This window comes from Dermacentor albipictus, chromosome 7 (genome assembly GCF_038994185.2).
Source record: "Dermacentor albipictus isolate Rhodes 1998 colony chromosome 7, USDA_Dalb.pri_finalv2, whole genome shotgun sequence".
Classification (NCBI taxonomy): Eukaryota; Metazoa; Arthropoda; class Arachnida; order Ixodida; family Ixodidae; genus Dermacentor; species Dermacentor albipictus.
Window position 1 is genome coordinate 92,218,229 of NC_091827.1, and position 16,705 is coordinate 92,234,933.

The window sequence follows — 16,705 nt, forward strand, 5'->3', positions numbered from 1 at the left end:
GCGCGCGCCCTTCAACAATTTGCCCTTGTTTATACGTTTAGCCCTTGAGTGACGTGTATCACTGCCAGTGGCGCCATCGCCGAGGTTGTTGCTCCGGCTGTTGACATCAGCCGTGGCCTTGGCGCCATCTTGGCTCGTTTGAAGTACGGGATTTAGGCCTATCTTGCCCATACCGTTGTGCCTGACTCTCTCACCGGCAGTTTTCCAGCCTTGCGATCTTGTGCACTGGTCCGGCGAAATTTCGATGCCGTCCACTTCTACACGCATAGCGGTAATCATCGTAGGTCAATGCTCACTTGCGTAATCACCGATGGTTCGATTTTCCGCTGGCGGCTTCACCGAGGCTCGGGCTGGACCTACCGCTCCCCCAGCCAAGGCCGAAGTCGAGGTTAGGCCCAGCCGCGGACGCTCCTCTCCGCAAACAAAAGTCCTTCAAATTCGGAAAAAGCGGTCCCCTACCTCGGAATTTGGGTTCCAGGTGGTCCACACAACTTCATGCATCTGGTCGATGCACTTTCATTAAGGTGCGACTCAAAAATCCGGCAGTTCAAAGAAAAAACACGGAACAGGTGAGATGCGTCCGCTCGCTCCCTTCGTCGTCTTCGTCTTCCTCGCAGTGGAGGTAAAGAACTAGGAAGCTTACCAGCAAGTATTCGGCCTGTAGGGTGGGGAACACAGCAACAAAGAACGTCACGCGGAAAGTCAGATATGCTGAAATAATCTCATGGGTGGCGGCAATGGAAAAGAAACGTGCCATGAGTAAATACTTAGGAGGAAAAAACGAAATCAGGATAGAAACAATCTATGATAACTCAAAGGGAAGCTTATTACTTTTCGAAGCGAGATCGGGATGCCTTATTACACGCACCTATAAAGCAAGATGTAAGAAGAAAGAAGCATGTGCTTGCTGCGGTAAAGCTAGGGAGACGATGGAGCATGCTTCATTAGAATGTGAAGACGTCTGCGCAGCGGTCGATTTAGGCACCACATGCCTCTTTGAAGCCCTTGGGTTCAGCGAGAGCAGGGGGAAAGTAAACGTGTCCGCAATAGAGATTAGTAAGAGGCGATTGGAATATTTGTGGAAGAAAAGCAGGCAAACGATAAAAAACGGAGGCTTGCAAGAACAGAGTTCACAATAGGGGTTCAGAAAGTTTGGTTATGGGAATTCATCATGTTTCTTTTCCTTTTCTTTTTTTCTTTGGTACCCTGGGTAGGACATTAGGCAGTGTATTAGCAAGAGCTTGGTGGCGCAAACCACCTCCCTGTTCCAAAGGGGACGCTCATAAAACGCGTCCATCCATCTATCCATGAAGATTATAGTGTGGTTTTTGTCAATTATTTCGATGTAATCTTCATTTTAATCTTAACACTGAAACAACAGATGCGTGTTGGCACTAAGGACGCATGCACGTCAGTTGTAAATCTGGGTGTACCCATTGCTCTGAATTGATCCAAAACACTCAAGGCTCACCAGTGTAATGCGTGCGTTATAAAATGAGGCCTGTAAATAAAGATGGGTATATTCAGATTACGTAGTTACACGATGCTATGGCGAATATTCTCACTCATTTATTCGCGGTTTTTTGCTCTTGTGTGCTCTGTACATGTGAAGTGATTTGAGCTCGCGCAGTACACTAATTGGCGCAACAAGGCTCGAACAGCAGACGCAGATTCTTTTTCTACCGAGTAGTTGACCCCACAAGGTGTAGATGGCACTGCCGTTCTCATCCTCGCGAATACTTGCAGGTGTGTGTTACCGAACTCCAAATTCTGCTAATTCATTTATTAATGACTTGCGCAGCAATATAGAATCAGTGACGAAGCTTCACCCGTTTGATGCCATCTATCTGCTAGGGGACTTCAATTTTCCTCTGATCAACTGGATTATCTTCATCGTGTAATACTTTGGCAGAATTTATCAATTTAACCTTAGATAACTTGTTTCAGGTTGTTACGCAGCCTACACGGTCTAACGATATCTTAGGTTGAATCCTCACAACAGCTCCTGAGACAGTTGATCAAATTGTGTCTGTTAATGGTTTTAGTGATCATTCCTCACTGCAAGTAATGCTCCACGTACCTTCATCTTCTGCAAGTTTCGCTACTAAAAAATCATGATTATAATAAAGCCAATTACAACGTCATGAATTCGGAATCAGATGTATTTTTCTACAACATGCTGTTGCCTTCATTTCATACTCGGTCGGTGGAGGAGAACTGGATGCTCTTCAGAAATGAGATGTCTGCCTTGGTTAATCAGTACGTCCCTCTCATTAAGATAACCAATGATAAATCTAACCCACCGTTGACCAGATCGCTACGCTTACTGAGAAACAGGAAGAAGCGCCGCTACGAAAGTGCTAGGCACTTGCTCACCCAAGCAACTTGGGACACGTGCAACGAAAGCTTAAGCATTTACTGTTTTGCCCTGATTCAGCTAAAGATAAATACTTCACTCAAGGCCTGCCTCCTCTTCTAAAATCTAATCCAAGAAAATTGTGGTGCACTCTAAGCCCAGATGAGGACCACACTAACATTTCTTTGCACAATAATAACACTCCTGTTCCAGATATTCACTGTGCTTCTACTTCCTCCAATACCTATTTTCTTTTCTGTATTCACCACAGAAGATCAGCCTGATCTGCCGGATGTATGGGAGTTATAACATGTCAGTAATATATGTATATATGTACAGAACATGTCACCAATAGAAATAACAGTTAAAGGTGTCGCATGCCTGATAAATAACCTCAAGCTAGCCACATCCTGTGGTGTCGACGACATTAACTCTAAAATTCTGAAAGCCACCATCATAGCACCTAGTAGTATACTGTCTCATCTTCAAGCAATATTAGAGGCTGCCGTCAGACTGGAAGGTAGCAAAGTTCATACCGATCGTTAAGTCAGGTAAAAAACACGCGCTGGAAAACTACCGTATAATATCATTATCACCCATATGCTGCAAAATGCTAGAACATGTAATTGCATTAAATGTCTACAGCCACCTGGAAGCCAACAAATTCTTCTTTTGCAATCAACACGGATTTCAGAGGAACTTCTCTTGTGAGACGTAATTAGAATTAACTGATTTGCTGACTAACACGGAAGAGGATCCACAAACTGATTGTGCTTTTCTATACTTTTCAAAAGCGTTTCAGCTCGTAGCACATTGCCGTTTCATTTGGGAAATATCTGCTCTTAAATAATATTCTCTTACACTAACATGCATTCGCAATTTCCGTTCTAATCGTCAGCAATTCACAGCAGTTAATAATCTTTTCCTGTCCTTTTTCGCATGTCACTTCAGGTATACCACAAGGCAGCGTTCTTGGAACATTACTATTTCTAATATACATTAATGACTTACCGAATAACATTTCCTCACACGTGCGCGTTTTTGCGGACTGCATTCTTTATTGTTCTCTCAGGTGTGCCGACGTTCATACAATCCTCCAAAAATATCTAGAACTTATTTCTCTTTGACGTAGCACTTGGCTAATGAAGCCTAATGTTTCTAAATGTAAAATTATCTTTTTCAGCCAAAAGCCTACTAATTATACGTTTCTTTGTCACACAAATAACATCACTACTTTGCATGATAATCAATATAATTATCTTGGCGTTAACCTAACTTAACAATGAATAACATTGGCTAGGTGGTCAAGGCTTAGGTGGTCAATGTGCGTTGACCGCCTTACGTGCTCAACGCACATTGCATACTTATCCGCCAATGCTTCGATATCCTTAGGGTACAAAGTATGGAAGTCACATAATTCTACTAAAGACATTCGTTAACTAGCTTATCTAACATTTGTTTGACCTCAGCTTTAATACGCTGCGTCCGTCTGGTCTCCCCATCAGAAATAGTTTATAGAAAAACTGGAATATATTGAGAATAGGGCTGCGCGTTTTATTTCACGTTCTTATGACTATAACAAAAGCATAACAAAAACTAAACGACCTCTGATTATGTCCCTTGCATGGTCATCGTGATATAGCCCTGCCGTCATTATTTCATAAATACGTCTATAATACAGCGCCATCAGTTCTGCCTCTTGAAACTCCTCATTACCTGCCACAATGGTTGTACAATCGGTTCAATTTCATGTCCCCATCTACGGAAAGACTTACTAATTCAACTACTTCGCTCCTCCAAAAGCCATTCGCCTTTGGGACCATCTTCCTAACGCCATCGTTTATGAGAGTGACGAAGAAAATTTCCGGCGTCTTCTACCAACGCATTTTTCTAACTCTACATATCCTAAGTGTTGTTTTTTCTTGCATTTCCCATTATTAATGTGCTACTATCCCTTAAATATTGTCTTGTTATATCCAAAATGTCCTGCTCACTCTGTAATTCTATTGATTATATTTTACTTTGTGAAAGTTTATTGTTCAGTGACCTCTTTCATTGAAAAGCATTCAGTTTGTCCATTGTAGAATTGAAACTCCACATTACTGTATGTTAGCGCAGTCCTTACACAGTATTTTTTGTAGATCTATTTATTTATTTATTCAACATACCTTACAGATCTTAAGGGGGCATTGTGTAAGGGGGGGGTTACAAAATCAAGGCAAAAAAACGATAAAGCAGCCTTCTGAAGTCTAATAAAAAGATACGCCTCAATGCAGGGCTCATAAATATTACTACCAATATGAAATAATGAAAAACCGAAGTAGTGAAAGGCCACAAAGCTACACTTAAGGAAATAACACGAGTAGAACTTAACGTAAGGCACTATGTGTATTTAGATACGTATTCTAATTATTGTATATTATAATCTTTGACCATACTCTCCCCCCTTACACAATGCCTCTAGGGGCCCTTAAAGTATCTTTAAATAAATAAATGCACACTAGTCGGCCCCGAAACTTGGTTGCGTGAGACTGAGTTTGCAGCGGCACCTTTGTATCGGAGCTGAAGTTCGACCGCCAGCAAACAACCATCGGGCAACACTAAAACTGCCGAATGAACTAAAGAAAGCTATTGGCTAAAAAAAACACACACAGAAACCTTTCCACCCCCAGGCAGTACCAAGGAGTGCCGAACGGAGAGCTAGATCGGCCTGTCACACATGGCAGAGTTGCAGGCGGCCCTCTCTAGGCTAACACGCAATACAAGCCCGGGCAATGACAGAGTCACCAACAAGCACCTTCGACAGCTACCCCCTCGGGCGTTGACGGCTCTCCTTCGGTACTATAACGACTGCTGGATTAAGGGCGAGCTACCAACAGCCTGGAAACACTCGGAGGTAACCATGGTACCGAAGCCAAACAAACCCATCTCCATCGCAAATCTCCGCCCCATCGCCCTTACGTCCTGCGCCGGGAAACTGTTTGAACACATGGTCAACGAGCGGCTCACCACACATCTTGAGGAAAACGATCGCTACCCGCACGCCATGTTCGGCTTCCGCCAGATGCTCTCCACACAGGCCGCCCTCTTCCAGCTAAAGGAAGATATTCTTGACCATTTGAGCAAACACAGCAAGTCTTCCATTCTTGCGCTAGACGTAAAGGGCGCCTTTGATAACGTGAACCATGAAGCCATTCTCCGTAACCTAGAAGATATCGGCTCCGCTGCCAAAACATACGCCTACATGCGCGCTTTCCTCACCAACGGTGCGGCCACGGCGGGGATCGCCAACCTCCGGAGCAAGACATTTCACCTACCTAAAAGGGTACGCTACAAGGGTCGGTAGTCTCACCACTCCTCTTGAACGTGGCCCTCTTCAAACTTCCCCGCCTCCTAGACACTAGAGACTTTTAGCTTGTACGCTATTCCGGTAAACGGGAGCGGTTTGGGCAGATTACCGGATGGTCGCGGCGTAAACGTGAGCGGTGAAGCCGCCTGCTGTTGTAGAGCTCAACCAGACAAACGCATAGCTAAAACTGCAGTAACTCACCATATCCTGCTTCGCCACCCGTGCAAATTTTTGGCAGTGGCGTAATTGTGAACACGATTACGCCACTGTCGAAAATTTACGCCAGCAGCTAAGCAGAATATAGTAATTAGCTGTGTGTTTGTGTGGCTGAGCTTTGCGCCACCAGCTGGCGCCACCAATCGGGCCGCTCAGGTTGGCGCCGCCGCTAAACCGGAAAACCGCCCGCCCTTGCCCGAATACCGGACACGCTAAAGGTCTCTACTGTCCCAGGGATATTCCATGCTCTATATGCAGATGATATCACACTGTGGACGAGAGGCGCGAGCACGCGTGAACAGGAGGCCCGCTTTAGGAGGCGGTCAACATCAACGAGCGGTACCTCAACACTTGCGGCCTCCACTGTGCTCCAGGTAAATCCGAACTGTTAGTACTCGGGGCACGTGCCCCGGGCCGCCTCCAAGCCTCGACGCACCGGACCCACAAGTCCTTCAGGGAGTCCCGATACCGACGGTCGACTCACTTCAAGTCCTCGGGGTCCATATACACAAGGACGGGTCCGGCTCCGCCACACTCCCCAGGCTACGCAACACCGTGGCACAGCTTACTCATCTGATACGACGGGTGGCCAATCGCCGCAATGGCCTAAAAGAGCACGACACTTTGCAAATGGTACAAGCCCTCTTTTACAGCCGCATTACATACGGAACTCCTTACCTCAACCTGAAGACAGCCAAGAAACAAAAGCTAAACCTTCTAATAAGAAAGGCCACGAAGCTTGACCTAGGACTACCGACAACCGCCTCCACTGACCGATTGCTTCGCGTGGGAGTTCACAACTCCTTGGAAGAACTCGCGGAAGCGCACCTCATCAACCAGATCGAGAGACTCAAGCTCACAACCACAGGCCGAGCAATCCTCCGACGCACAGGATACGTAACCAATCTAGAACACGATGGAGAACGCAAGGAAAAGACCACATTGAAGCTGCGAGAATGTCTACAAGTTCTTCAGATCCCTCGGAACATGCATCCAGAACACCGTCGAGGCAGACGGCTCGCCAAGGTAAACGCCATCAGACACAAGCACCGTAACGACCCGCAGGCGCGCTACGTGGATCCAGCCAAGTATCCGGGCCGAAACGCCGTCGCCATCAGCGTCACAGACTACAGGGGGACGACACTGGCGTTGGCGACAATTCTCGCCAAACGCGTGGAGACAGCTGAGGAGGCCGCTATAGCACTCGCCACCCATACAAGCGAGGATGCCATAGTGGTCTTCACCGACTCTCAAACAGCGGCACGCAACTACATGAAGGGCAGGATCTCCATCAAAGCGATCAACTTACTGAAACGTGGCGATACTCCTCCCCCTGACACCTGCATCATGTGGGTTCCGGGACAGGAGGGACTCGAGGGGTATAAAGCGGCACACACCGCGGCCCGCGCAAGCATCAACCGGGCTTCCCCGCACGACATTCTAGACAGGTCCCACCCACCCAAATCAGAGGAGGAAACGGAAACAATACCGTTAACTTACCAAGCACTGCTACAATACTATCGGCTTGGACGCAGGGTCTACCCTCCACCACATCCAAAACTAACAAGAAACGAAGGCACCGACTGCAGGTGACTCCAGAGCAATACCGTTATCCACGGAAGCTTCCTGAATCATTTCCACCCGACGCTATACAGCTACATCTGTCCACACTGCAACGTGCCAGACACCCTGGCGCACCTCCTCATGCAATGCAAGAACGCCCGAGCAAGCATCACAGCGCCACAACTAACAGCAACAGACGCAGACCCAAACCTCCTCGCTGAAATGTGGGAGGCTGCGATCTCCAAGCCGGACCTGGTCGACCAACGCGATCTCGTCGCCCGGGCCCGGAGGGCGATCCAAGCCGAGGGTTCCTGGAATAAGGGACCCTCCCACCTCGACTGACAAATACCTACTTCAAATAAAGGTTTCTTTCTCTGTCTCATACAGAAAACTCCCGGAAAGTTAGAAATGGCATGCTAGCACACCTTTAAAAACACTGCAATGTGCTGGTGTTTACCTTTTCAGCATCGTGGTCGGCGATGATGCGCTTGGCCTCGTCCGTGAACACGTCCGTCGAGTACGTGCCGTTGAGGTCGGTGACAGCTTGCGTTGTATGGCCAACGTTGCGCCAGAGGTCCACACCACAGTGGCCCTCATCCTGCAGCATACGGCGCAACACTTGCTAGGTCAAGGCGTGCTTTAAATCCGCCGCCTCCCTTATGAAATCAGTGGGTGTTGCTAACTCTTAGCAATGTGCTTATTGAGAGCTTCCAAAGCCGACAGCCTTTCTTAACACTTCTGCTACAAAGCCAGTTGCACCCGTGGCACACTGTTCTTCCCAGTCACATTCCACTATTTATGGCATCTCTTTTTTGTTGAACCTGATCAGCGAAGCAAATAAGAGAAGCTAAGCGAAACTGCAATGTGTCGATCAAATCATCTTCCTGATATCGCCAGGTCTCCTGGCTTGCGCGTTCGTTCTTCGCTACCGACGGGGTCGAGAAAAAACCTATTGTAACCTATTGTAAACGGTATTGTAATTTCATCGCGACATAACTGTGCGCACATTGTGCCGACCCACATGAACACTTTATTATGAGCTGCAGGCGACGGCGTCGTAAGCACCACCGGCCTCGTATCCGACCACTCAGCGCGCTATGCCCGCCGGCTCGCAGCCATCGGCAGCTGTCATGGGTGACGACACTGCAGAAGGCCTTGGCGAAAATTTTCCGTTGTCACAAACGTGCTTTAATGGCGTTGTTTGCGTAAAACGAAATAGCCGCGCAGAGGCGTTTGTTTTCACGTTCTTGGCGAAGTTACGAGGCATCTTGAGCACCCATGCAGGGGTGACGGCTCAGAACGGAGCTATACGCGTCGCTCGATCTTTCGTGTCGCGTGTCCCGAGTCGTCGTATGAAACAGGGGGACACCCTAAAGCGTGGCGCGACCGATCGCGCCCAAAGTCGCGCCATGTGGCTCGCGCTAATGCGGCTTTGCGTCTGCACGCCCTGCGTTAGTTGTCCGCTTAAGAAATTTGCATGGTGCTTGCAGAAATAACAGAAACGCACCTTCATCATCAGCCTTTTTATCGTCACCAGCCTTCCTTTATGTCCACTGCAGGACGAAGGCGTTCTCCCAAGTATTTACAATTATCCCCTACTTGCGCTTGCTCATGCAGATTACCTAATTTCACCACCCCGCTTAATTTCCGGCTGTCCTCGACTATGCCTGAACTACTTTCAGGCATAGGCCGACTATGCCTGAACATTCAGGCCGACTATGCCTGAATGGCCTACCGGTTTTCTGCCCTACGCATTGCATGACATGGCAAGCTCCATTTTTACCGCTTTATGTGAACTAGAACGTCAGCTATCTTTGTTTCCCTCTATTCACGCCTAGCATTTTTCGGTCCATCGCTCTTGGTGCGGTCCTTAACTACTCGAGCTTCTTTCCAAACCTCGAAGTTCCTGCCCCATGTTTCGGCACCGGTAGACTGCAATGATCGTATTGGATTGGAGTGAACATTATTTATGCCTGCAGTTGGACGCTCGCGCGCCCCGGCGAGGGCCTACGTCATCTAAAATGTCGCCGTTTCTCGGTGCGGGTCTCCGCTCGCCGTTGCCGGCTCGCTGGGTCCCTGGCTTTCGAGCGCCTCGAAGACCTGCTGGATGGCGCAGAGCTGTTCGTCTCGGTCGTACCTCTTCGCGGCTGCCTCGAGCCGCGGTGGGAGCGTTCTTGATTTTGCATCTGCTGGATTTTTAACGCAGTCCCACAAGATGTGCGTGCTGTCTGCGATCTCCCTCCGGCAGACTCTGCACTTAACGGTCGGATATGTCTCGGGGTACATGCGATTCATCAGTCTCGGGCTCGGTAGTGATCCGGTCTGGAGCTGTCTCAGTACCACCGCCTCCGCTCGACTCAGTCTCGGGTGCGGGGGTGGGAGAGTCCTGCGAGCCAGGCGGTAGGCTTTCGTGATTTCATTGTAATCCGTCATGCGGTCCTTGGGTCCGAACCACGTCGGACGGTCTGTCGCCGGGGCGCGGTTGGTTAGCTCTCGCGCCGCTGCGCGTGCCGTCTCATTGTGGTTCCCATTGCGTTCCGACGCGGCGCCCGCATGCGGCGGGAACCACTTGATCCGTACTTTTCGTTCTTGTAGTTTGACTGCTCGTAGTACACGCTCAGCCTCCCTGCAAATTTGGTCTTTGGCGAAGTTTCGCACCGCCTGTCTCGAGTCACTCAGCACCGTCAGCGATGGCCAGGGTGATGGCTACCTCCTCCGCTTGTTCCGCTCCGGTGCTTCTCACGCTCGCTGCCGTCCTCGTGGCGCCGGTTGACGCCTCTATGACGAGCGCTGCGAATGCGTTTCATTGGTATTCGGCCGCGTCCACGTACCGCGCGTGTTCGTCGTTGGCATGCTGGTCGATGTGAGCCTTGGCCCTCACCGCTCTTCTTCCCTTGTTGAACTCGGGATTCGTGTTCTGCGGTATGGGGTCGATTCTGGTCTGGCATCGGACCTCTTCGGGGACGGGGAGCTTCATCTCAACCTCGTTCGAGCATCGAATTCCCAGATCGTCCAGTATCTTCCTCCCGGCTTTGGTGATGGACAGCCGCTCCAGTTGAGAGGTCCATTGCGCTTCGGCTATTTCTCCGAGCGTATTGTGTATCCCGAGTTGTAACAAGCGGGTCGTGCTCGTGGACTCGAACAGGCCCAGCGCCGTCTTCTACGCTCTTCTGATAAGCACGTTGATTTTGTTACGTTCGTGTTGCAGCCATCTGTGGTAGGCTGCAACGTACGCGACGTGGCTGATGACAAACGATTGGCCGAGCCAAATTAGGCTCTCCTCTCTCATGCCAGCCTTCCGGGAAGTGACTCGTTTGAGGAGTCGAATCGCGTTGGCTGCTTTTGCACTGAGACGAGCGATGGTTTCGCCGTTTCTTCCGTGCTTTTCGAAGACCATGCCTAGGATCCTAATTTTGCCGACCTCGGGGATCATGTTGCCGGATTTGGTTGATTCTGATTTTTTCGTTTTCGCGTTGTCTGGTATTGCCTCTGCTGTTTTTGGTAGGTGGGAGTATGAGAAGCTCCGATTTGCTCGGCGAACATCTCAGTCCGGTGCCTTCCAGCTGGTCTTCTATTGCGTCGACGGCGGCTTGCAGCGCGCCCTCGATGTGGGCGTCGCTGCCACCGGTCACCCACAGCGTGATATCGTCCGCGTAGATAGTGTGCCTGACGTGTTCGATGTCCCTGAGCTTTTCGGCCACTCCGATCATTACCAGGTTGAACAGCATCGGCGAAATAACCAATCCTTGCGGTGTGCCGGTGCTCCCGCACTTCTTCTCTTGCGTCTGTTGGTCGCCTGCTCGTAGGTCGGCTGTCCTGTCCATGAGAAAGTCCTTCAGGTAGTTGTAGGATCTTTCGCCCATGTTGAACTTCAAGACTTGGGACAGAATCGCCGATTGTTTCACCTTATCGAAGGTGCTCTGCAGGTCGAGCCCTAGGATTGCTTTGTTGTCGCGGGCGCTGCCGCCATCATCGATGATTTGGTGTTTGAGCTGCAGCATCGCGTCCTGCGTGCTGAGGTGTCGTCTGCAGCCGATCAAAGTGGCCAGGTACAACCCATCTCGTTCCGGTAGTCTTGCCACCTGCTGAGCAGGACGTGCTCCAGCACCTTGCCCACGCAGGACGTGAGCGAGATGGGCCGGAGGTTATCCGTGTCCGGCGGCTTCCCCGGCTTGGGGATCAGGATGGTCTTGGCTGTCTTCCACAGCTTTGGCAGCGCGCCCGCTCTCCAGCACTTGAAGTATTTTGCGAGGTTTTCAATCGAGCCGTCGTTGAGGTGCTTGAGCGCCTTGTTCGTGACGAGGTCCGGGCCGGCTGCCGACCGGCTGTGGCGATTGTGCAGGGCCGTGCGAACGTCCTCGACGTCGATGTCACGATCGAGCTTCGCGTTAGGCAGGCCGCTGTACGGCGCGTGTTGTTCGGTGGGCGTAGTCGGCAGGTATTTGGCGTTAATGCACCTGGTGACTTTGTGGACGCCGCGTGATGAGACCACCCGATGTATAAGCAGCAGGTGCCACGTCTTCCCGCTCTGCATCTGCCCGTCTGGCGCATTGCAGATCTCGTTCCACTGTTGCGTGCAGAGAGCGCGGCAGTGATCCTCGATCGCTCGGTTCAGCTCCGCCACCTTCTTTCTGAGTCTGCGGTTAAGCCGTTGTTTCTTCCAGCGATTGAGTATAGAGTGTTTGGCTTCGGTGAGATACGCAAGCCGGCTGTCTACTTTGTCGATCTCCGCGCCCGTTTCAATTTCTTTGGTCGCGTCGCGTACGCTCTTGGTGATTACGGCCGTCCACGAGACGATGTCTTCGATCTCGTCGTCACCATCACTCTTCTGGCGTCTCGAAAGGCACCCCAGTCTATGCATCTGTGTGTTTTGATGCTGGTGTCGTTGTGTTCTGGTATGCTAATTTGCGCGATGGTGTGGTCGCTGCCTAAGTCGGTTCCCCTGTTTCTCCAGGTGACCGCGCCCCGGATGTCGTTCTTAACGAATGTGAGGTCCAGAGTGGTGTCCCGGGACACGGAGTTACCAATTCTCGTCGGATGTATCGGGTCCGTGATGAGGGTGAAGTCAAGTTCTGTGGCGTCTTAGTACAGGTTGCGGCCCTTTGCTGTGTACTTGTTATAGCCCCAGGCAGGGTTGATCGCTTTGAAGTCTCCGCACGCGATCAGCGTTTGGCGGCCCACTGTGGTGCTGGCTCTGTGCAGTAATGTCTTGAATCTCTGTTTTCTCTGCGATGGGTTGCTGTAGACGTTGATACGTTTCTTTTTAGCAACAGTGGTAAGCACCCACTCAAGATTCGATAATACCTGCCGATTGCACTCCAACCCCTTTTTAATGCAAATAGCATTTTTTGCCTACCTCAGCCGTTTTGAGCCTATCAATCTATCTATATATCTAACCTCTTACACCGACCCAATGCCCCAAATTCCCTACCTGCTTGTGCCACTAGGTAATGCGCTCGTCGTCCTGATGGCGTCGTGGTCATGGTTGTTGCATCGTCGTCATTCCAGCTTTGCTACCGGGCAATTGCCATGCCGTAGTCGTCACGTTATTGCCGTCATAGAGTCATCAGGCATTCATTGCCACACCATTGATGTTGTCGTGGTAGTTCAATGATCGTCATTCAAGCTTCATGATCTGACTCGCCACGCCTTCTACTCCGACACAAGGGTCCAAGTTGTGTAATTGCTTGCGCCACTAGGTATGTGTTCAGGATCGTGAAACTGTCGCGGTCGCTGCATTGCCGTCATTTCAGCTTTGTTATCCGACTCCTGTCATGCCGTCGTCATGTTATCAACGTCACAGTCATTTTGTCATTGTAATCGCTTCACTAACGTCATTTTATTGTCGTCGGCCCGTCGTCATCCTACCGTCTTCGTCTTTCCATCAGCGTCAATCGGTTTTTGGAGTTGTATTCTAATCATACTGTCGCCATTCAATCGTAGTCTTGCCTCTTTTGTCATGTCTTCCTCGTCAGACCGCCGCTATCATGCTTCCGGTGTCAGACGGCCGTAGTAATGCCATCGTTCTCATGTCATTATCTTCACTGCAGATTCGTCATCCGACTCTCCTCATTCCGTTGTCGTCATACCGTCGTCGTCATGCAGGCTTCGCGATAGTCTTCGTCGCACCATTGTCATCACACACTTACCATCCCATTGTTAATATGCCGTTGTCATGGCATCGTCGTCACTCTACCATTGCCATACAGTCGTCGTCGTGCATTCGTTGTCATATAGTCGTCTGCATGCCGTCCCGGTGGTTCCATTGTCACCATTGTAAATTCGGTGACTGACTCTCGTCATGCCATCCTCGTCATACTGTTGTCGGCATGCCATCGTCGTGACGCTTTCGTTGCGCCATCGTCGTCAATTCAGTCACATCGTCATTTTGTCGTGTAGTCGTTGTCTGGCTACTTTCGTCGATTTACCGAGGCTATTTCTTGTTCGTCATTCTATCGTAACCATGCGGTCGTCATTAAATCGTGATTATGCCGCCGGTGTCACGCCATCGTGGTCGTTGCGTCGTCATCACACATTCGCTATCATGCATTCTTTGCCATACCATCGCCGTCACACTCTCTTGGTCGTGCCTTCGTCGTCACACCCACTTCTTCATCTGGCTGTCGTTATCTCATCGTCCTCTTGTCGTCGACGTCACGTTGTCAACATTGTTTCATAATTTTAATTTAGGAACCTACATTTCATTGTCGTCTCGCCTCGTCGTTATACGTCTTTGCCATCCGATTATACGTCTATGCCATCCACCATTTTGTCGAGACTGCATCGGCGTCAAACAGCCGTTGTCATGCCTCGATGCAAATGGGCGACCTTGGCAAGCGAGTGCTAAGCAAGGAGGGGCAATGCCATAGTATGTGACATGAAGGCGAGGCAATGAATGTTTTCAAATAAACACTATGCGTGTTAAAAAAAAGTGACTTCAGGAATATGGTTTGTCGTTATATTGCTCGATTGCTGTTCGCATTACCGTCGACAGTCATCGTGAGATCAGTTTTGCCGTTTTTTATTCTTCTGCGAATTTGCTTCCATGGTCAGAGTCCCGTGTGAATATATGATTTAGATAAATGTACTCCTGTACACATTCTAGAGGCCAACAGGCGATCAAGAATTCTTGTTTTCTTGCCAGGCTATTAAACGTTGTCTTCTGCATAATAATCTTCAACCCCACTGTTACACTTTCTCGGTTAAAAAAATTAAATTATGGGGTTTTACGTACCAAAACCACTTTCTGATTATGAGGCACGCCGTAGTGGAGGACCCCGGAAATTTAGAACACCTGGGGTTCTGTGACATGCGCCTAAATCTGACTACACGGGTGTTTACAGTTTCTCGTTAAAGCCCTCAATCATGTTGCAATTCCTATCCAGAGCTGCTGAAGTGGACATTATCTGGAAACTGAAGGTTTCTCAGATACTTGCAGTTGATCCTCACTCCTAAGTCTTCCCAGTGCAAGAGCTTGACTACTTCTTCTAAGCATGCTGTAAATAGCATTGGAAGGATATGGTCTATTTGTCATGATCCTTTCTCGATAGGTAATTTTCAACTTTTTTTGTGGAGAATTAAGTTAACTATGAAATCTTTGTGGATATTTTCCTCGTGTACTGCTTGATTACTCAATGGCGCCATGAGTATTGATATCTCTACAAAATGAAATGCCTTTTATAATCTGTGAAAGCCATAGACGGCGGTTGATTTTATCGAGAATGATCTTGGTGAATATTTTGTATAACACTGAGGGAAACATAATGGGCACATAATGATTAAATTCTTCAACATTTCACTTCTGATGGATTAGTATAATGTTGGCATTCTTCCAGCTCTCTGGTACACTTGAAGTCGTGAGGCATTGCACATAAAATGCCGCGAGATTTTCAACCATAATATGTCCTCTATCTTTGATTAAGTCGAGTGTTATGCCATCTTCTCCTGCCGATTTTTCCCGGGGCATGACTTGCAAGGCTCTGCTAACTTCATCACTAGTTATACAGGGAGCCTTTGCGTACTGTTCATCACTACTTCCAACGAAGGTAGCGTGGCTGCTCTTGGTACTCCACAGGTGAGCGTAACATTTGTCTGCTGCTTTCACTATATCATCGAAATTGATGATTAAATTTCCCTGCTTATGTTTCATTGCATACATCTTGCCTTGCCCTATTGCAAGTTTTTTTCTCACTGTATTCATGCTGTGGTGATTTTCTTGTTTTCTCCATTTCTCGAAATAAGCCTTATTTTCTTCTTCCTAATTAGTTTTCACAGTTCGGGGGAATAAATCTGATTTTTCAGTTAGTCACTTTTGTACATTGTCGTTGCCTTATTAGGTCCTTTATGACTTGAGAGAGCTTACCTACTGTTCTGGGTGGGACCCGAAAAACAAACGTACACATCCCCCTAGCGGTTCAAGCTCAAGCTCTGAGAATACGCCTTGGCCTTCCGAGATGCGCATCTTCAGCAGCAATAGTCTTCATCGCGCCTGATCACTCTAACGCAGCATACATTCCATCCATGCCTTAAGAATGCATATCGGGCTTTTCGCCTGGATTCAATCACACCGCCTCGCCTCACTTCCTGCGTCTAGGCCACAATCTGCGTTCAGTGATATTTTTGCTTCACATCGTTCATTGCTTTCCTCGAACTTCACGACTGCAGCAAGACCACCATTACCGTTGTGGTGCCTAAATGCCCTTGAAGCCCTCCTAACCATTCCTGGAATCCGAAAGAGAAAACAATCGTAATTTTTAGCCCTACAACAAGCCAGACAAGTGCTGCTGCATGAGAAATACACCGGGCGCCTTTATATTTGCACGGATGATTCAGTTTCTTCTGCAAGCTCAGCAGGAGCAGTGGTTACTTCTGCGATGTCCGTGAGTATAAAATTCAAGACATCGCATTTTACATCCTCGACGGCTGGAGAACTCACCACCCTCCACGCTGCTCTAGAATTCGTAAGTGAAGAACCGTCAAGGACAGGGCCAACCTTCTCCGACTCCATTGCCGCTCTCCAACTCATTATGTCGTCATTTCGTCGTGGACCGAATGCACAATTAGTCGCTGACATAAGACTTCACCACCACGCAATAGAGAAAAAAAACATAGTTTATCAGCGGATACCAGGCCAATGCGGTATCTACAAAAACAACCATGCAGATAAGTCCGCACGATCGTTCATGATGGCCTCCACTGTGTAGCTGTACCGTTATACAGAG

At 49.0% G+C, this 16,705-nt stretch overlaps 1 protein-coding gene across 2 annotated transcripts in view; it reads right to left on the bottom strand.

Annotated features, from left to right (window-relative positions):
* LOC139048074 (arylsulfatase B-like) overlaps positions 1-16,705 on the bottom strand; it is a 105,825-nt gene that overhangs the window by 46,660 nt on the left and 42,460 nt on the right. For both annotated transcript variants that reach the window (XM_070522471.1, XM_070522472.1), the window contains exon 6: positions 7,942-8,082. In XM_070522471.1, coding sequence (XP_070378572.1) covers positions 7,942-8,082 — 141 coding nt within the window. The remainder of the gene's footprint in view (positions 1-7,941; positions 8,083-16,705) is intronic.